The sequence below is a fragment of the Coptis chinensis genome, chromosome 6 (assembly GCF_015680905.1).
Source record: "Coptis chinensis isolate HL-2020 chromosome 6, ASM1568090v1, whole genome shotgun sequence".
Lineage (NCBI taxonomy): Eukaryota > Viridiplantae > Streptophyta > Magnoliopsida > Ranunculales > Ranunculaceae > Coptis > Coptis chinensis.
The window spans coordinates 77040138-77061510 of NC_141461.1; the positions used below are offsets into that span (position 1 = coordinate 77040138).

Here is a 21373-nt window from a genome sequence, read left to right on the forward strand (position 1 = left end):
TATAAATTGTAAGCTCGAATTCTTTCTATACAAGTAAAGACTGTCGCTGGAGCTTTTGTGCCATGTGATGTATGTTGTTCAAACTGAAGGATTTCCTGACATGTATAAATTGGCTTTTGTGCCATGTAATGATAGATTGCTTACAAAAGTTTGGCAAACATCTCAATGTGGTGATGTGGTCACAAATCACCCCAAAACAACAGCAGATCTGGAAGGGGTCTTGTTAAGGACCAAAAAGAGAAAGAACTTTTAATTAATTGTTGCCTATGTATATAGAGTGTTTACTGGAATTGGGGTATTGTTATGAAAGACATGATCACATTTCAGTAACAATCTAAACGTTTTATCCCTTCGAATTCATTTAAATAAACTGCACACTCGAGAGCACCTTTACTGATATTTAGACCTTTCACTACTGAGTACATTAATGTTGGAAACTTTTCAATTACGGTTTAGAAAAATACTAGAAATTAGGGACGATTAATTTTGTAATGTTGGAGACATGCAGTATGCGTATATACCTTTGATTTAAAGTGTTGAAACTATCCCATTACATGAACCTATCACTTTAGATTTGGAAGCTTCAAAAGGAGATTCACCTGGGACTTTGACTTTAAACGTTTTATCAAATCCATCTACACATTAAACTTGTGTCTTGCATACGACAGTAGTAGCTAAGAGATTAGCATCGTGTTTTTCAATGGAACCATATACAAATAAAATAAATTTGCAAATAAGAGTAGATATAATTTTTAAATCTTAAATATTTTAAAAGCACAAAAAATTAAAAATTAAAATATTTGTCGCGGCAAATTTGGACAATCAAACAGCAGCAAATGGTTGCAAATCAGGGCAAATGATATTTACCACAATATCATCAAACAGTGGCAAAATTTAATTTGCCACAAATTATTTGCAATTGTCACATAGCAAATTTGCCGGTGACAAATTGTGACAAAATTTGCATTTGTCACAGCTCCTATCAAACATAGCCTAATGTTTCACTACTAAGTAGAGAGAAAGAGAGAGAGAGAGAGGAAAATCTTTAGCATATTTTTTTTTCCAAACTCACTAGCATGCGTTGTTGTTGTCGGGATATATAGAAAAAAGAAAACAACTTCTCTTTCCAGTTAAAGTGAGTTTTTTTTTTTTTTTTTTTATTTTTATGTTTTAGATAATTCATTTTCAATTTTTTCATTTTCCACATGTTCCCAAACACGTGACATATTTGAAATTCCAGGAAAATGTTTTATTTTCACTCATTTTCTACAAACCAGACATATAGCTGGCCATAGAAGTATAATTGAAGTAGATATAATTTTAATAATTATATATCGAATTATAGCCTCTTATAATTATAATAAGATATTTACAGTAGAATGCCTATTATATTATAAGAGGCAAAAAAAAAAAAAAAGGTCCAAAATCACTAGTCCACATCATCATAATCTTATAAGAGGTTGCAAAAACAATGGCCCCTTAGTACACAACATTGCCTCTTTCTCTCATTAATTTTGTCTATGCTACCAATAAGTTACAAACATCAGTTGAAGTTAGGCACTATATTAAAACTGGAAAACGTAAGTACCGCAGCTTAGATGTATTCAAATATAATTACCAAAAGAGATATAGTGAATTCAAGAAGAAAAAAATAACAAGTTGAACAAGGTTGGAGTTTTCGACCTTGATGAGATTTAGAGAAAGAAGAGGAAGATTAATTAGAATCAGGTTTGGTTTTCTAATAGAGGAAATAGTTAGAACACTTTTAAAGAATAGGATGCATAATGGTGGGGAGGGGGAAGGAGTAAGACGAAAACACCGTTTGGGTTAGAGGAAGAGGGTGTCTGTTGAAGTTTTTGTTAAATAAAATAGTTTATGCAACAGCCGGTTATATGAGGAGATAGACTCTCACAATATTTCCAAACACTAGGGCCTAATCATAGTTTTTATATTTCCAACTAAACTGATGAAGAAGAGGGAGTGGATTAATTTCGTTTTTATTGTATGTGAAAACAAGATTTTTCTTGATTTAGGTAATCATTTTTATTTTTTTATTAAAAAGAAAAAATAAACGAAAATCTCTCTCTCTCTATATATATAGGGGGTGGAATAGAGGCACAGTCACTATAGCCACATTATAAGCACAGTGACTCCAATCCAGCGATCTGTTTCAATCCTACGGATATGGGGGTACATTACTTTCTTCTTGAACTCGATTATGTTCTCTCCCGTCCCATTTTTGTAGTTGAAACTTGTTTGTAGTTTTTTTAATAAAAAATTTAAACGGTTGGGGCCGTTGGCCAATTCAGACACCCAAGAGAAAGTCACATTGGAAATGTACGAAATATGAATAATGCCGACATAAAGCAGAGTGATATATATTACGAGATTTTGGTTGGTTGTAAAAGAAAAGAAAACCTCTTCTCTTCTTCTTCTTCTTCTTCACCCCACCCAAAGCCCTACCTCTCTCTCTCACTCTCACTGCTTTGCAGTATACTAGTTATTTTAGTGTGGAGCATGGCGCAGGTTGTTAACCTTCGTCCGACTCTGAATTATTCTTCACTGTCTGCCACACGTCCCATTAATTCGTCTCGGGGTTTTTGTCCGGTCAGAAACCCTGAATGGAAAAATTTACAGTTGAAACTGAATTGCAAAGGCAGATACACATGTTTGTTTTCCAACAATCGAAAAGGGGAGGTATTGTTTTTATTTCTTTAAATCACTTTATCCACGTAGTTACAAGTTATTACTTGTCGGAGAACGAAATGCTTTGTGATGCCTTTTTTGAGAAGTCAATCATAAAGTTATACAAATGAGTTTCCTTTTGAGCCTTATCCATCAATAGGAATTGAAGTAACCACTGGTCGCGTTTGTTAGGTGTATCTGGAATCAATATGGGAGTATACTACTTGGCAATTTGAGATGTTACTCCTCTAAAGGACATTTGGTTGGAGAGGATTAATTGTTAAACTTCAAGAGCTCAGCTACTAAGCCAACCTTAGTTCCTAGCCTAGAGTATAAGACAGATAGAGTGTATGCCCTCATATGGTACCCTATTCTTAGGCAAACCATTGGTTCAAAACGTCCACCTAAGCTCTGTCCACTGACCCTTTTGACCATATAAATCATCTCTGCGTTTGAGTTTGTGATGGGACATGTGAGCAATATAACGCCTATGTTTCAGGTAAGCTCGTCAGCGTATTTTGTTTCGGGATTCCCAGTTGAGTTGATTATTTAGACCTCACAGCCAGCCGAGCAGCAGTATCAGGTCTTGTACCCTTTGTGGTGACGAATCCATCCATTACCAATCTAGGAAAACATATAGGGATAGGGCCGTATAGGAAACGGGACCTGGAGAGCGGCATAAAGGGTAAAGCGGAAACAAGGCGAGCGGTTTCATCTTTTTATCCGGCTTATCCAACACCGCCTTGCGACTTTAGGGAGTGACGGTGCTCTCGAGTAAGTGGTCATGAATATCAAAGAAATGCTGCTTATAGTGTCAAAATTGTTTGAGGAGACTCGAGATATACACTTTGGCCTCGACAAGTTGCTCTCTGTTAATTGGAGCAAATTTGTATAAAGCAAAGGCAAGGATTGGATCAATGCAAGCTTATACATGGTAAATCGATCCAACATATGTCCAATTAATTCGATTGATCTCTCTTTTACCCAGATACCAGTCCTAAGAGTGTAATAGAATTGATTGGATCATCCTTTATAAGCTTAACATCAGATCAATCCAATCTTTTCAAGAATTACCCCGGATCAATCCAGCCATATGACCCCTTGCCTTCCACGATTTCCTCAGTCACTTTGGTGTGTTCCTATTATTTTGTAATTGTTTCTGAAATTGATTCTTATTAGGTTTGTGAATAGCGTTTATTTTGAGTTCCTTGCTTCCTATCCAATTGTAACCTTACGAAAGGGAGTCCGTGCTTTTCTAATCAAGAGGAATTTCCCATCGATATTAGTGAAATTGCAGAGTTTCCTCTCCAGTTTTACTTTCTTCTTGAACTCGATTATCGTTCTCTTTGCCTGCAGGACATTATGCTCAGATCCTTTTGGTTTTTTGGCTGTTGGTTGTGTTTATATTTCCTTTTTTTTTTCTTTGTAAGTTTGTATTGTAGGACTTTTCGTCCTACATGTCTTTTTTAATTCGTTTAATTTATAACTATCTTTTCCAACCAAGCAACTATAGTAATAAATTAAGGTTTTCGGGCGATTCCTTGTAGTTGTAATAGTGTCATGAGCTGCTTGTGGGAATTGTGAAGCCTTTAGGCCGTCTTCTAGTGTAACTTGGTCCCTCCCCACAAAATAATAGCTCTATTGAACTTCAAATTTTCAGTTGATGATCGTAGTTTATTTTCCATTTGCAAAAGCTTCTAGTGAAATTGGGTTTACCTTTCTGATGTTTCTAGATGCATTCCACTGCTTGTGATGAAACATAGATGTAATGATTATATTACTATATGCAGGAACAAGCTAGAAATGCATTAGAAAGTGCTCTTGGTGGAAAAAGAATTGAATTCGAGAAATGGGACAAAGAGATCCAGAAAAGAGAAGAGATGGGAAGAGGGGGTGGTGCTGGTGGGGGAGGTTGGTTCGGATCGGGAGGATGGTTTGGTGGCTTCAACGGTGATCATTTTTGGGAAGAGGCACAGCAAGCAAGTCTTGTAGTTTTAATTCTTATTTTAGTGGTAAGTATTCACGTTTATTTGATTAATATCCGTTGTTTGCAATACATCCACTTACAAGCAACTTCTTTTTTTCTCTTGATAGTATCTTGTGATTGCAAAGGGGGAGGTACTGCTTGCTGTTCTCTTCAATCCATTGCTTTTTGCTATGCGTGGGGTACGAAATGGGTTGGCTTATATAAAGTTGAATATTTTGCGGAAGATATCTCCTGCTGGTACTTATGGTGTACCTGATAATACTCAAAAGGAGGAGATCCTCTCCAACTTATCAGCCAAGGAAAGCGTGGTTAGGAAATGGGCAAGCGATTGATTTATAATGTTTTTTCTTTCTTATACCTTTTCCTTTTAATCTGGTTGCTGTTACGCAAAAGATAAATTATAGACGTATGTTGGTTGAGAGCTGAAGAGTAAGATTTGACATTTAGCTCTTTTTGAAACCCTATTCATGTCTAATTTGTAGGTTTTCTACTCAAATGTTTCACAGATTGTATTTGTTGCCCCTTATATATGCATCTTATATTTATTACTCATGTATTGCATTTCTCATTTCTGCAATTACATTTACTTGTTCTGAACTTCTGATAAAGATGTTTGTATTTGTTAAACATAAAAATGATGAAGAGGGTAGGATATTGTTTAGTCGTTCAATCTGGTGTGCAGTCATCTTTTTATATTTGTCTAAACGACTTTTCTATACATTGGCTTTTCTAATAGTTTGCCTAAGCAGTCCACCAAAGCTGTCTAAGAAGTTTCATGCATTCATACTTTCATCTAAGAAGTTTGATCAGTTTATCTTGGCAACAATGTGAAACTCTTGTATTTGGTTCTGTTATTGCTATTGTCTTGAGCAAGGAACTCCCAGAGTATTGACAGGTTTGTGTGTTAGGAATTTAGGATATATGTGGCTTGTGCTTCGAAGAACTTTAGCTTCTAAGACCTTTTTTTTTATTTTATGGTAGAACTTCTAAGACCAATGTGTTGTAACCATAGTTTGGGATTTCGAAATTTTCGGAATTCCAACAATTCCAAAAACTGAAATTAATAATATTTCGACCCATGTCAAATTTTAATTTTGACAAGATTTTGGAATGAGTAATATTTCGACCTTATATTGTATTTTCCGATTTTTTAAAAAACTGAAATATCTGGTGGAATTTCAACATTCCGTTCGGAATCTTGAACACTGGTTGTAACAAGGATAAAAAAAACAAGTGGTTCTATAATGTAAAATAGGATCCATTAAATCTAGACCCAGAACAATGACAACTATCCAGATCCACCCAGTAACAACTCAAATTTTTTACCAAACGAAGCTTAGTAATTAGCAGCACCTGCTTTCTGATACACATCGTTTGCTGCCGTTTTAGTTTCTGTAGTAAGTTGTTGGTAGCTTCATTTAGGACACAAGATAACCAGTGTGTCTATCTGTCCGGCAAATAGTTCTTTGATATAATTTGTTCTCTTCTCACTTCTTAACCACCAAACTTAAAACACATTTTATGGTAAACAAACACCAGCTTGAGTGGAGAAGAAAAAAATCAATTACAGTTGTTACTTTTATTGTTAAAGAGTAGTTACTTGAAATCGGAAAATATGTGATGCACAAAAGCAACCAATTTCTAATGTAATTCATATTCACTGTGCCAACTGAGAAGATACATGGTTTTTCTGTCCTAAAATGGACTTTGGTAACTTAGTATGCAGGCTTTACTTGTATTCTGTAATTTCTTTTTATTTTATATTGAGAGTTCAGATTATATACAGAATCAGCGGAGAGGCTGCGTGTTGGCCCGTCTGGCACAAGCCTCCAGTTTATGTGGTAGCTCAGATGTGCTTAGCGAGTGAGATCAGACATTCCTGGTGATATGCATACGCAGATATTTAATTTTAATCTATAGCTAAAAGTTACATTATTATTTATTAATTACTTGTAGACTTGTAGTACACATTTTTTTCCCTCTGTAACCTGTTGTACACTTGTACTACACTGTTGTATTGCAGTACATAGTACTCTGACAAGATCAATAGATAATTTCATAATTTCCTTATATAGAGCGTGCATTGCGAGCTTCTCACTTCCAGAAAGCTTACCATTCTTTAGAGTCTTTAGCCGCAAAAATTTAAGATTATAGGATGTCCATTGGTGTCGGTGACGGACACAATACTTTTGGATCTCTCGTGAAGTGTGGGCTACATACCCACACTTGAACTGGGGGATAAAGGAGTGTTGTGTCCAACACTGACACCAATTCGTACCCCTTGTACGAATGCCATGAAATTGGAGCTTTGTGATTTCAAGAGGACATTACACTAAGTGTCTAACCAGATACACGATCCATTCACATTGCTATCAAATTGTGTGGAAAGGACGCATTAGTTAATGTTCTCATAATATGATATTGGTCTTGTGATTGTGGAAATATTTGGATTTACTAACATTATCTTATTGCGTTGAATGCTAAATGATGAGAAATAAAATCATAATGGCAGGAAGAAAAGGTAAAGGAGATGTGGAGAGCCAGGGAAGAGGCAGTGCATGGGAAGAGCAACAACGAAGTTGTGTTGTTGGTCCATTCCATGCTCTGCCTCGTCCATGTCTATATCTCCCATTCTTACCCGTTCATTTTAGCCTCGGATGTTATTGCATTCTGGTTCTGATGCGCAGTCTCGGTTATAATGACACAAAATCCTTCCGGAAGTGTTGAACATGCGACTGAATCTTGTATACCAATCTAATGGAGAGGTGAGGGTGAACACAACTTGGAAATGGTGAACAGATTCATTCTCCTTGGGGCTCGTATGGTACTAATATCATGGGTTAGCTATTTATGGTGAATATAGAGGGAGGAGTGCAGTACAGTGCATGTACAATATATTCTAAGTTCACCCTATTAAGAATGTACTACCAATCTTAGCATACTTTAAACCTTTAACTGCTCAACTGATCATGTGCTAATAATAAATTAGTCAATGATGTCAAGTTCTTTTTCATCTAAACTCACCAACCATGGAATAGTCACCCACCAATCCACCATATGATCGGATGAGGAATTTAGAGCCATCAATTGAATCCATTAGAGGGTCATCTAGGGAGCTGAGTTTTGATCCTCGAGGGGTGTCCCCCCCTCCCCCAACAATGACATTTATCTACTGTATATGAATTCCAAAGTGAATGCTGCTGTATGTCCTACCAAACCAACCTTTTGCGTGGTACTACTCGATGGGAGCAGGGAACATGCGGTGGTGTAGTACATAGAGAAAGTACTGATATAATGGGTATCCTCTGAAGATATGTTTCTGATATAATGGGTGAAAGGCTTTTGTTAGAATTGTTGGAATATTTATGGATCGTCTCAACAAGATGATGTAGGAGGATCCGAGTCAGATGATGCGGAGTTGACAGATTGCACATTGATGGCACTAAAGTATCATGAGTTGGCGGATTAGCGCAAAGATGGTAAATAATCGTGATCTTTTCCTAATTGGAGTAAGTTAGGATGTGTTTTGGTATTTTGGCCATAACTTTGGATACGGTTGTCAGAATCACGCGTGTGACCCCAATTCAGAAAGAACTCGGCGGCGCGCACGCTGTCGCCGCCAAGCTACGCTCCAATTTGGAAGAGTGTTAAAAAAATCAAAGTCAAAGGTCAATGACTCAAAACCAAAGTACTGAAAGTCATGTCTTAACTCAGAAGACTAGAGATGGATGACCTTGTCACAAAAGAAGACTTGCTTAAGAAGATATGAAAAAGGAAAAACATAAAGTAACTAATTAAGTGAGGTGTCTTGATTGTAGAAGGAGAGGGCAAATCAGCCTTTTGTAAAAGTAGGGGTATAAGAACCTAAAAGTAGGAGGAGAGAATACACGTAGACTTATTCTAGTGTCATGTAGGAGTAGAGTAGGATTTATTTTCAAATCATTTACATTCAAGTTTTGTTTTTACTTTTTGTTTTTCAATTTAATTTTTTTCTTTTCAAGTTCATATTTCAATATTCAATCAAAGTTGTTTCTTTTCAAGTTTATGTTTCAATCTTAAATCAAAGTTTTTTCATTCATCAATCAATACAAAGTTTGAGTCATTTAAAACAAGTCATGAGTTTTAGTTAAGAATACTGCATACATTTCCTCCTTCACAACTCCCATCAATCCATATTCTAAACAATTTATGGTGAATCTCAACTTCAAATCTTTTGAAAACCTTACTTCCACATTAGTACAACTTCAATGATGACGGTCATAGTTGTGCATAGGTCACAATGCAATATTACATGAGATTTTGACTACCTCTTTTTCTAAAACAATATAATAACACGTATATGAGAATACGTTAGCCTACCCACAAATTAGTAGTTAAATGACTCGCATGAACTTATATATCCAATATCATTAGTATCACTAATCATGGTATGTATATACTCAATCTATCAAAAAGTATTTATTAGGATGCTTATATATTCATACGAACATATACAAACACAAACAAATCATGAATAAATATACATCACTCTATAGTATGGATTTGAAAGTTAGAGTGAAGATGAATATATTGTGGAGCCAACCATGGATCCTCATTTGGAATCAACAGATGAAACATATGTTATTGATATTGATGATGAAACAATTGATGTTGAAGAAGAGATTGAGTTTCAAAGTCAGAGTGAAGATACACATTATATAGGAGCAAATGATGTTGATGTTGATAGAGAAGTAACATTTGAACTTGAAAATAACATAGTGGATAATGATGATGTCTATAATATATTTCATAATGATGCCATGGATGATGCCAATGATGGTGAGCAGGTTAGATGCTTTGATGTGAGTAATAATGTTGTGCTCTATATGACTCAAGAAACATGTTATGTGAGTGAAAAAAAATCTGATGAAGAAGATGAGGACTGAGATTATGATGAGGAAGAAACTAGTGATGATGATATTTCAAAACTTTAACTGGTGTCAGAGGGTGAGATGGATGTTGATCTTCAGATATATGAGTTCGTGAAATATACTAGAAACTTGTATGGAGCAGAAGAGAATGAGGGGATTGAAAATCCAACATTAGGTACAACAAACTTCAGCCTTGCAAAAGGTTTGACATGGAGAACTATTTTGGAGTGTAGAAAGTTCATGAAAGACATGACAATTGCTTAGAAGTTTAGTTTCAAACATAGGAAGAATGATAAGACAAGATATAAGTTGGTTTGTAATTAAGGACCCTGAATGCAAGTGGTTTGTGAACTGTAGCAGAAAAGTTGATGGGCATACATTGAAGCTAAGGTTATTTAATTCCACCCATACCTGTGAAGGTGATAAGAATAATAGGAATGTGCAAGCTAAAGCTCCTTGGGTTGCAAATGAACTAGAAGACTTTGCTAGGGTTCATCCAACTTTTGCACTAGTAGACTTGCATAATGAGATCTATAATGAGTATGGTGTACTTATATCTTACTGGACTGCTTGGAGAGGTAGAGTTTTGTTGCTAGAGAGAATCCATGGTAATTATGAAGAGAGCTACAAGGTGGTGTCGTCAGAATTGAAGAGTCAAATTTTGAAAAGAAATCCAGGAAGCATTGTCAAGCAAATGGCATAAGGATTTAGTAGATGAGTTTGTGGGTTTCTTTGTTGCATTCAAGCAATCATTGGATGGGTTTGTGAATGAGTGTAGGCCAATCATTAGACTTGATGGTTGCTTCCTTAAAGGCAAATATAGAGGATATTGTCTTAGTGCTATTGGACTTGATATTATGTATAACACTCGGCTATTTATATTTATTATCTTTATAATATATGATTAATAATAATAATAATAATAATAAATAAAATAAAATAAAAATGATAAAGATTAGAAAGAGATAGGGTAAAGAGGATAAACCCCATCCCCTATTTTCAGGGGTTTTCAAAAAGGGAAAACAAATATACGAGTTTACACCCGAGAGTTGGAAAGGGAGAAAGAGTTTGACAAAAAAAAAAAAAAAAAAAAAAAGTTTTACTCAAAGAGGAAAAAAGGAGGTTTCTTGCTGGGGATTTGCTGGCAACAGGGGTGTATCATGAGTGAGTAGATCTAGTTCCAAAATTTAATTTTTTTATTTCATATTTGACACCTATTTATCTATAATGGGTCTTTCTTTATGCTGTTGTAAAAATTTTCTGTATATTATTTGTAACGATATGTGAATATAGACTATAAAAGATAGAACGTAAATTGTATGGGTACCTAATGGCTTTATACACTAACCTGACTTGTGTTCCTATGTAATGTAATGTTACTAGTCTTTTGGCGTGGTATTCTAGAGTTCTTGATGCATGTTCTGGAGCATGATTAGTATTGTTATTATCATACTTTTGCCTTCCTTAATTATATTATAGATCGTGCATGTCTTTACGACGTACTCACATTATACTTTCCAAGCTTATGTCAGACACCACCACTTAAACACATAAACACTTAAACACATAAATAGTGAGGACATGCTACACATCATTAATTTCTAATTTTAGATGCTTAAATAGTACTAGGGCTTATTGATTAGCTCCTGAAGTTTTGTCTATACAAAGGACTTACATTAAATTGTTGTTCGGTTATGAAGCTATAACCTGATCACGATGGTTTGTGAAGAAAACATTGCTTATGATATGGATAGTATATATATATGACAATATTAATGGTCATGACTTTAGTATGTAGAAATATAGCTAGCAAAAAAAAATATATGTGAAACTCTTGTCTGTGTACTGTTGGTGTTGTTTTGTTCCTATTCAAGTCAGGAATTTGGTCTGATTTTGGAGACGATTTTCAGTGTCTTTAGAAATTGATATAAGTTTTGATTAAAGCATGTTAAGTAAGTTTTAGCTGTCCTCTTTCAAACTCAAAAAGCCCCATAGCATTTCGGTTTACGTTGAAGGAGTTACATCCTTCGGAAGTTGGCACGTCAGAATTTTCTGACTGTAGAAATCTGGTCTGTGCCTGGTTTGGAATTGAGTTTTCATATAGTTAGAGTCAGATTAAAACTCTCGCCAAAACATAAAAAAGTGAGTTTTTTGAGTCTTCTTTCCAACCCAATTGGCCTCGTCGCATTCCGAGGTTTGTGGAGATAGATATAATGCCTGGAAGTTTGGTTGACAGAAAACAGTGTGTCAGAAATCAGTTTCTGCGCACTGTGTTCAAGTCCAGTTTTAAAATAGTTAGGGTGAGAGTTAGAATTTTTATAAAACATAAAAGAGTAATATCTAGAAGTCTTCTTTCTATTCCAATTGTCCTCATTATATTCGAAGGCCCATGGAATTAATTATGATGTCTAGAAGTTTGACTGGCAGAAAACAGTGCGTCAGAAATCAGTTTATGTGCACTGTGTTCGAACCTAGTTTTCGTATATTTAGAATGAGATTGAGTATTTTTGTAAAACATAAGAAAGTAAGTTATATGTGTTAAATTTTTAACTCAAAAAGCCTCAATGCATTTGGATATCTGTGGAAAGAGTTGTGCTATTCGGAAGATAGTCCATCAGAAATCTATTTTGCTAAAAGTTAGGATTTTTACCGTTTTCAACCTAAGTTTTTTTCTAGATGGGCTGAAGTTGAGACTTCGAGTTCTACATGAAGAAGTAAGTATACCAATCCTAGTTTCCAAATAATCAAGTGGTGTATCATTTGGATGACTGTAGAAAAAGTTATTGCTTCGACAAGTTGGTTAGAAAACCTACCATGTTATTCTTTATGTACATGAACCTATTTTGGAAAATATGTCTAGTAATGAACTAAGAGTCTCTTAAACTCTTCTTGGGTGTTTTATATAGTGTTTGTAGTTTACTTTTAGACTGTGGTTTTATTTGGAACCGACATGGTTCATAAGATCGTTTTTTTAGAATCAAAAGTAGTTATGAAACTTTATGTATATGATTGTAGGAGTATTTGAAACTTATTGTATGTGATTAGTTATTAGTATAAATTGTTGTTTTCCTTAAATGTATATACAAGGATGTTGATATTTATTAGTTAAGAGCTACGTAAGGCTTGATTCTAATCTTAAAGGATTGGATACGTAGGCAGCTTTATGTACAGGTGCAGTCACTATATTTTATATTATATATTAGTTATTAGTTATTGTGATAACTATATGTGAACAATGTTAGTACTTAATTGTGTACGTGGTTATGGTTGTTTAAAATGTATTCATGAGACATTTAACTAATGCGTTATTTCTGATTGAACCTTTTGATATCTATGATTTATATAATTGATAATGAGGTGAGTTGATTAGTTATTGTGTTTGGAATCTTTAGTAATGAATTATTGTTTGAGACGATGTTTGTTTTGTAATGAAAATATTATAATAAATAAGAACTCTTGAGTGTTAAAATCCGATGAAAATTTAATGTGTCGCCCACATCTTTAGATCTCTCCACGCCTCTTTAATGAAAAGAAATGTTTATGACTAATGATGTCATGTGAAAAGCCGCCTTAAAGAGAAACTAAGGCATTCGCCTTGCGGGTGGGCTGTATTCCTTGAGTGTACGAGAATGTAGGTATGGGTATTCCTTGAATGTGGTGAGAATGACCTAAGGTATTCATTGAATGTGCCATGAATGACCTGTTAGTGTTATGATGGGTATTCCTTGAATGTGGCGGGAATGACCAAAGGTATTCATTGAATGTGCCATGAATGACCTGATATTTTGTTATGCCCAAAAGAGGCTTTGTGTATGTGTATGGAAGCCTAGAGATGGCTGTGACTCACAAGTTACGAGTTTACAAGATGAAAATATGTTTCCTAGAGGCAATATCCCCGCTTGGGACATATGTCTTGTAGTGGTACTCGGTGTGAGTGAGGCACACGGATATATGTGATTTGGTAAATGTGTGTAGTGCAAATCGTGGAGTAGGAACTAAAGGTTGGGTTGTGTCTTTTAATAAATGAGTCAACGAGATAATTAATAAGCAAAGTAAAATATTGATTTTACTTGTGATGGAGTTATTGCATATGAATATTTATATATTATAATGTATATGATTTCTTATGAGAAATGTTTATGTGGTTTGTGTGAGTTGATACTCGCAAGGGATGAATGTACTCCCTAGTTATGATATAGTTACTCGTTCTCATCAATAGACGAGTGGTTTTTAAGAAAAATATTGACTTTAAGTATGAGCGAGTTATTGGATATGATTGGTGATATATTATGATATGATGCATATAATTTCTTACGAAGGAATGTGAATATGGTTAGCATTATATGATGGATATGGTAGTGTGATATGAATATTAGTTAATATTGACGATATATTATGTCGGATTATATATACCCATGATGGTTGCAGTGAGAGTGAAATAGATGTATATTATAAATGATTACGTTTGGGAATTCTAACTTTGTTTTGCAGGAGGGTAGGACTTATTAACTTTTTATGCAGAGACGTTGTCCTACCCTAAGTCGACGTGCTGGCTTAAAGGTAAAGTGTATCAAACTCATATTTAAATAAGTTATCATATGTGTATGTAATAAGTTGAATGTAAGTGGAAATTATATTGTGAGTTATTTTGGAAAGTGAGCATGATGAATAATGTTATTTAAGATTTCTTGGAAATGTATATTGGGGGATGAAATTTTACTTGGGAAGAAACTGCTTGCCATTTTGAGAATACAGAACTAACTTGTCTTCCTAGTTGAAATGATTGAATAGTATATTTATTTATTCGAAAGATATGAACGTATTGCTATTTTACATTTAGTCTTACTCATACCAGCAAATTCAATTTGCTGACCCATGTTTGCTTTGTTTTGTACCCATGTTTGCTTTGTTTTGCAACGTGGGTGTGTTCTTGGAAACATAGATGGTGGAGTGCAGTGGATGAGGACACGTGATTTGGAGTTGCTCTTGGAGTCTTCTGGTTTAAGTTTTTATGAAGTGTACGGTTTTGTTTTGAGACAGATGTAATAGAGTTGGTTAGTTTCTTTGTAGTTTAATAATGTGATGAAGAGTTGTTCCTTTTAGTTTTCTTTTGATTTCAGTTTTTTTATATCGTGTTTGATAACAGGGTATTGGGTTTTGTTTTACCCTGGATTTCCAGATGATTGAATATCATTGTTTTAAATATTGTCTGGAAATTTGGGGTGTGACATTATGAATGGTATTTATTTCCCTCTTGCTATCTTCATTTGTAGGGGTTAGGATAAATACACTTGACATAAGATGTTGGAGTTGTTGAAGCCTCACTTGAACAAGGCAACAAGCATCCATCAAGGCAGCTGACATTCATATTTGATAGGCAAAAAGGGTCTCATTGAGGCAGTAAGCAATAACTTCCCATATGCTCACCACAAGTAAAATATATTAACTTGTAAGCAAGAAGTGGGGGAAATGAGCTTCTAACTCAATTGGTTGTGTACCCCTCTCCTCATGGGAGAGGTTGTAAGTTCAAATCCTACCAAGTGTTGGTTGGGATTTATTTCTTATGTAATTACGTGATGGACTTTTGGGCTAGGTGAGCCTTCGGCCTAGAGACATGGTGCTTCTATAATAGGTGGGCTGAGGAGTGAAAACAAGTCTTCATAACAAGGTGGAGGCGGTTGGGTCTACTCAAAGTGGCGCATTGGCGAGAGCCTTCGAGCTAGGTTCCCTTCGAGGTTGATGAGCCCTTCGGGCAATGTAAGCCTTTGGGCTAGGGTCCTTCAATGTAACTGGTGTGGGTTTGCCTTAACCCTCTAAATATTTCATCAAAAAAGGGAAACAAACTCAACACTACCAAGTCAATAAAGAGCAAGTGGTTCCAGTTCAAATAACATAGGTAACCATTTTGTCTTATTTTGACTATTTATTTTTTGTTTGTATTCAATTATGCTGTATTTTGACTAGAGCACATTGACTGAAGCACAACATTGGCTTTTGTTTGCAATCAATAATGCTCCACTTTCCAAGTACAATTTTGTTTGTATTCTAAATGTTTTCAACTCATTTATTAAATATGTAGACTGTGATTCTAGTCATGCTTTAAATGGTACAACACCCTTATATTAATTTATTATCTACATGTTTTTGTTATAAAAACAACACATCTCTGCACTCATCTCCTACACAACATACATATATCTCTGCACTCATCTCTTCTTTACACTTATTTCTTCTGTCAAATGGGGAGGGGTATTAGATATCCTATATGGAGTTTAGTGCGAAAGGGATATAATAATCATACTAAGGAAGAAATGGAGGTTGTCCTGACCTATTTTGATCAACATAATAATGCAAGTTTTGATGAATGTATAGAATATTTGCAAGCATGGAGGTATCGTACAAGAAGGGGTGTTGGAGGTTCTTCAACTCATGTTGGGGTGGGAAGTGATGATTCCATTGTGAACTTAATTGGGGAGGTTTCTGACAATTCAATTGAAGCACAAATTGGGGAGGGAAGTAACAGTTCAATTCAAGCACAAACTAGAGACGTAGTGCAAGCTCTGATGTATGCTGAGAGCTTTAAGGCTTTACAGATTTATCTGAAGAATAAGACGAATGATAAGAGAAAGAAAAATAAGAATATATAAGAAAAAATTATGGTATAATGTGTTCTGTTAGGTCTTGGGTGATGTTTTTGTTAATGGTTAATGCTTCTGTGTTTGTCTTTGTTTAGGGTCTTCCTTTTGTGTGATGTTGGAGTCCATGTCTTTGTCTATCAATAAAATTATCTTTATTATATAAATGTTTCAATTTACTTGTTTATAAATTTTTATATTTGTTTTGTTTTGTCTTTATTATTATATATTTGCTCTGCCAAAGAAATAGAGCAAGAAAACCATGGTCAGTGATAAGCACCCAAAACTGTAATATAAAACCCCGTAGAGACATAACATTTTAGTTAATTATGTGTTTAATAATCATGAAATAATCATATTTTCGTGCTTTTGCAGGTTTGAGCAATCAACGTGAAAATGAGGATAAAAGCCAGTATTTAAGCACGAAATAGGGTGTCTACATGAAGTTTCCAAATTAGCCCACGTGAAGCCCAGGGAAGCAAAAAGGACAAATTCAAGTTAGAATAGGATGAACGTGCTGAAAAGCATCAACTCTAGAAGCCCATATCTTCTGAACCTGGACTCCAATGGTGGCAAGTGAACCATCAGAATGATCAGTGCGACGAGCTCTACATATAGGCGGGACTTTGTAAAAAGTCAACTTTTAGACCCGCCACTAGTAAAAGCATGAGGGACCCACTAATGCCATTAACTCCATTCGTTATGGCCAACGAACCTCCACCAGCTGAGAATCCCCTTTCAGACTTCTATACTGCTTTACAAGAAGGACCTTCTTCTTGCATCAAACTCGAGGATATTGCGGGTGATTTTTGAATCCCGCCCAACATTTTTAGATTATTACCTGTTTATCATGGTTTAGACCATGAAAAACCGTACAATCACCTTCATAGGATTCAACAAGTCGCCACCACTTTTCAATATCCATCCATTTCCAACGAACAAGCAGTCTTGCTAATGAGGTTGTTTCCTTTGCCAATGAGGTTGATAAAGCTTCAATTTGCTAATGAGGTTGATAAAGCTTCAATTTGGCTAGCAGGTCAACCACCACAATCCATCGACACATGGAACAAACTTGTGCAATCTTTCATGATCAAATTCTACACTCAGAAGAAAACTATTGAAATGCTTCAGAAAATCCAATTCTTTTGCCAACATCCTCATGAATCATTTACCGAAGCATGAAGTCGATTTACCGATCTTCTTTTGGAATATCCCCATCATCAACTTGACACCGCTGTCCTTGTCCGTTCATTCTTTAATGGTCTTTCCGATCATAAAAAAGAAACACTTGATATAATGAGCGGTGGTTGTTTCATGGACAAAGGGTAGCATACAATTTTCTTGAAAAACAAGCTTCGAGAGGTACCCATTGGGGTAACACTGATACTTCAAGATCATCTAAAGATACTACTCCTAAAGTTACATCTATGTTTGAGGTGAAACCCGACTTAGAATTAAAAACCATGATCGAATCCCTAACAAAGAAGGTAGATGCTCTCGCAGTTCAAGTAAACGGTAAAAAACGAAATTAGGTCATGAACGTTAACACTTCCCCATGTTTTCTTTGCCTAAGTCCTGACCATCCTGATGCATATTGTCCCTTGTTATATGATTCCACTGCCTAAACATCTGAAAAAGCTTGTGCATTAAACATCCCTAATGCACCATGGAGACAGAATTCGAATTTCGCTTGGCGACCAAATACATAGCAGATGGCTCCTCCAGGTTTCACAAATCCGCCTGTTCGACCATCCACCAACTATAGTCCATACCGTCAAGGGAATAATTAGCAGTACCAACAAGGTCAAAATCAGTTTCTAAGCAATTTAAACCTACCTACCAAAACAACCGCAGCCTTGTTCTAGTGAATCAAAGTTACGGATATCATCCTCAGCCCACCAACAATAACCGTGAACTAGTTCCTGTTGGTCCACCTGTGCCACCTTCTACTAATAAGATGACTGAAACTTTCCTGGCATACATGAATCAACAATCTCAAATCCTGACGTCTATCCAGCAATCTCTTCAACTTTTAGCGCAGGATAAAAGTCAAAAGGGCGTGTTTCATGGACAAGTAGTTCCAAACCCTAAGCCAACAAACACTGCCTTTGAACTCAATAATGCACTAGGTACAAATAATCCAAACCAAGGTACGGTGAATGCAGTCACTACTCTTCGTTCTAGCAAAACCATAGATGATCAAATACGTATGCTAGATGATCACCCAAATACAGCTGAACCTCCCAATGTACCTATTTTTTATGTTGAACCTACACGGGAAGCACCACTTCTAACCAAGTCACCGTCCACCACACCGGGAAACAAGCAAGCTGATCCGTATGCCAAATTCAGACATCGTTTCCTGCACATTTGGCAAAGAATAGACCTAATGAAAATTTTGATAAGATTCGAGAAACATTGAAAAATTTGACCATCAACTTACCATTTCTCGAGGCTCTCAAACAATTGCTAAAACATGCAAAGTTTCTGAAAGATATGTGCACCACCAAAAGGAGAACCAATGTTCCTCAACAATCATTCCTCACAGAACAATTCTCTTCCATTACGGAAACAAATGGTATTGTCAAATACAAAGACCCAGGTTGACCCACCATTCCATGCACATTGGGAGACAAGTATACTACTACTGCATTACTAGACATAGGCGCAAGTGTGAACTTACTTCCATATTACATGTTCAAACAACTAGGTCTACATAAGCTTAAACCTACCAATATGACTCTACAGTTAGCAGATCGCTCCATCAAGTATCCCAAAGGCATTGTGGAAAACGTCCTCGTAAAAGTCCAAGACTTTTACTATCCCGTTGATTTTGTCATTTTGGATACAAAAGCTACCTGTGACTCTATTCCTATCATCTTAGGGCGTCCTTTCCTTGTAACTGCAAATGCCCTCATAAACTGTCGAAATGGTTCCATGACCATGTCATTCAGAAATCTTTTTGTCGAGGTCAATGCTTTCAAGTTAATGAAACAAATTCCAGATGCTAACATTGATGGGAGATTAGCATGGTTGATAGTCTCGTGCAAGGGTATTTAACAAACTGTTTTCATAACAATGAAGTACACCAATTTCTTTCTTTTGGTGTTTCATAATTTGATGTTGACTCATACACTAAGGACGTCACCACGTTATTAGAGTCAATACCACAATTTGACCCTACTATAGCGTTGTCTAGCGATTTTGAAGAACATCAATCTGTCTTCTCTGTTGAAGACAATTTTCCACAAGAATCTTTAATTCCCACTCCTTTGACTTCTGATTTAAAGCCTTTTCCTTTGGATTTTAAGTACGTACATCTTGATCCCGATGGTAGTCACTCAATTATTATTTCATCCAAATTGACTGCCAATCAAGAAGAGCGTTTAATTCATGTCATTCAAGAACACCGTTATGTAATAGGATGGTTTTTAAATGACATCAAGGGAATTGACCCTAGTGTGTGCACCCATCGCATACATCTTGAAGAAGGAGCAAAGACATCACGTGAACCACAACGTTGTCTGAACCCCGCCATGAAGAATGTGGTGTGGGAGAAAGTTTTAAGATTACTTGATGCAAATATTATATACCCTATCTTTGATAGTGTTTGGGTAAGTCCAGTCCACGTTGTTGATAGGGTCTTATACTAAAAGAATTACTTTTGTAATAACTCTAATTCTTTATATTTTAAATGAGAATCATATGGGCAAATGTTATGCATATTATATATGTTATTAGTTATATGCATGTGTCTAATACTTTATGTTGTAGATGATATGGTGTGTGGTGACACACAGAAGATCATATCATCAGTACCTTATAAAATATAAGTAAACATTCACAACCTAGATGGATTTGGACAAACCATTAGTACGGTTGTAGTATAATCTGGTATTAGTCTATCTTAACTATAAGATTACACTAGTACACTTTGTGTGTATTGAACAGGATCAAGTGAGGTTGTTTATTTTTATACTGACTATATAAGAGAACAAACGCCTCTGTTATTATGGATGCTTGTCCTCTTAATCCGGATATAATAACGGGTACTTACGTGCATTGTACATTGCTTTAAATTATCAATAGGTGAGATTTATTTGCGAATCAACAAACTCGATGGATTGGGTAATGACATTGTATGTAAGGTGTGCTGTTGATTATAGAAGAATCCGTGTTCCACAAGAAGTCGGGCTGATGATGTCCCCTTGAGGAGCTCATAAGGATTGTCATGTAAACCCTGCAGGTGGATTTGATCCGACATGACAATGAGGTTGAGTGGTACTACTCAAGGACATAAGAAGTTGATTAATGTAGTTGTCAGTAACTTGACTTAATCAACGGGCATTCGATATCTTAAACACGGGGAGAGCAACGAGCATATAATATGGAGCCCATAAACACTGACACGTAATTTGGGATTAGGGTGGTAGTGCAACAATGACCTTTAGTGGAATAAGCCATTTGTTGACAGACTTGGGCTGTGTGTTCTGGATGAACATGGGAAGCCCAATCCCGTCAGGAGGTCCAGCCCTAATTTCTCCTCATGGTCCCTGTTGTAGCCTATAAAAAGAAACCTCTTTCTTTGGCCATTTTTTCTCATACATCACTCAAGCAAAAACAGATCCAAATTTTGGTTCTAAGGTTGAGAGAGAGAAAGATGCCAAGTGAGAAAGAAGAGGTTGGAAGATCATTGCCCACATAATGTCCACTCTGTGTATAGGAATACAACAGAAGATCAAGAGGTTGCTTATTCTGGATTCTCAGAGTTATCACAGCTGATCTACAGGTATGTTTTCCAATCAAAATCGGGAACCCCATTAATTCCAGTCGCATGGTTTTCACTGTTTGTAGAAATTTACATTATGAAATAACGGTTCCTACAGTTGTCCCCAAAAAGTCTGGCATTATAGTTGTGCGAAATGAAAAAAATGAATGCATCTCCACTCGTATCCCAATGAAATGGAGAATTTGCATTGAATATCACAAACTTAGTGCGGTGACACATAAAGATCACTTCCCTCCTCCTTTTGTTGACCAGATGTTGAACGTTTAGCGGGTCATGCATATTACTATTTTCTTGATTGATATTCAGGCTATTTTCAAATTGTCATTGATCCTGTTGATAAAAAAACAACAACGTTTACTTGTCCTTT

General features: G+C 35.8%; 1 protein-coding gene and 1 long non-coding RNA gene across 2 annotated transcripts; one reads left to right on the forward strand and one right to left on the reverse strand.

Annotated features, from left to right (window-relative positions):
* Positions 1–2375: 2375 nt before the first annotated feature.
* On the forward strand, positions 2376–5224 carry LOC147494563 (uncharacterized). The gene is made up of 3 exons (XM_086569014.1): positions 2376–2697; positions 4476–4697; positions 4780–5224. Exons 1-3 carry the CDS (start codon positions 2518–2520, stop codon positions 5002–5004), a joined length of 627 nt encoding a protein of 208 aa, XP_086425140.1. The 5' UTR covers positions 2376–2517; the 3' UTR covers positions 5005–5224.
* Positions 5225–5909: 685 nt separating this feature from the next.
* On the reverse strand, positions 5910–8671 carry LOC147494564 (uncharacterized). Its single transcript, XR_015198740.1, has 2 exons — positions 7311–8671; positions 5910–6551 (listed from the first exon to the last, which is right to left on the reverse strand). It is a non-coding gene; the product is annotated as an uncharacterized LOC147494564 (long non-coding RNA).
* Positions 8672–21373: the final 12702 nt, after the last annotated feature.

What these genes read in the sequence shown, in the direction of transcription:
- LOC147494563 (XM_086569014.1), top strand. Translation starts at nt 2,518, where the DNA reads ATGGCGCAGGTTGTTAACCTTCGTCCGACTCTGAATTATTCTTCACTG. An exon ending in CCAACAATCGAAAAGGGGAG is followed by an intron (nt 2,698 to 4,475) that starts GTATTGTTTTTA and finishes TACTATATGCAG; the next exon opens with GAACAAGCTAGAAATGCATT. An exon ending in TTTTAATTCTTATTTTAGTG is followed by an intron (nt 4,698 to 4,779) that starts GTAAGTATTCAC and finishes TTCTCTTGATAG; the next exon opens with TATCTTGTGATTGCAAAGGG.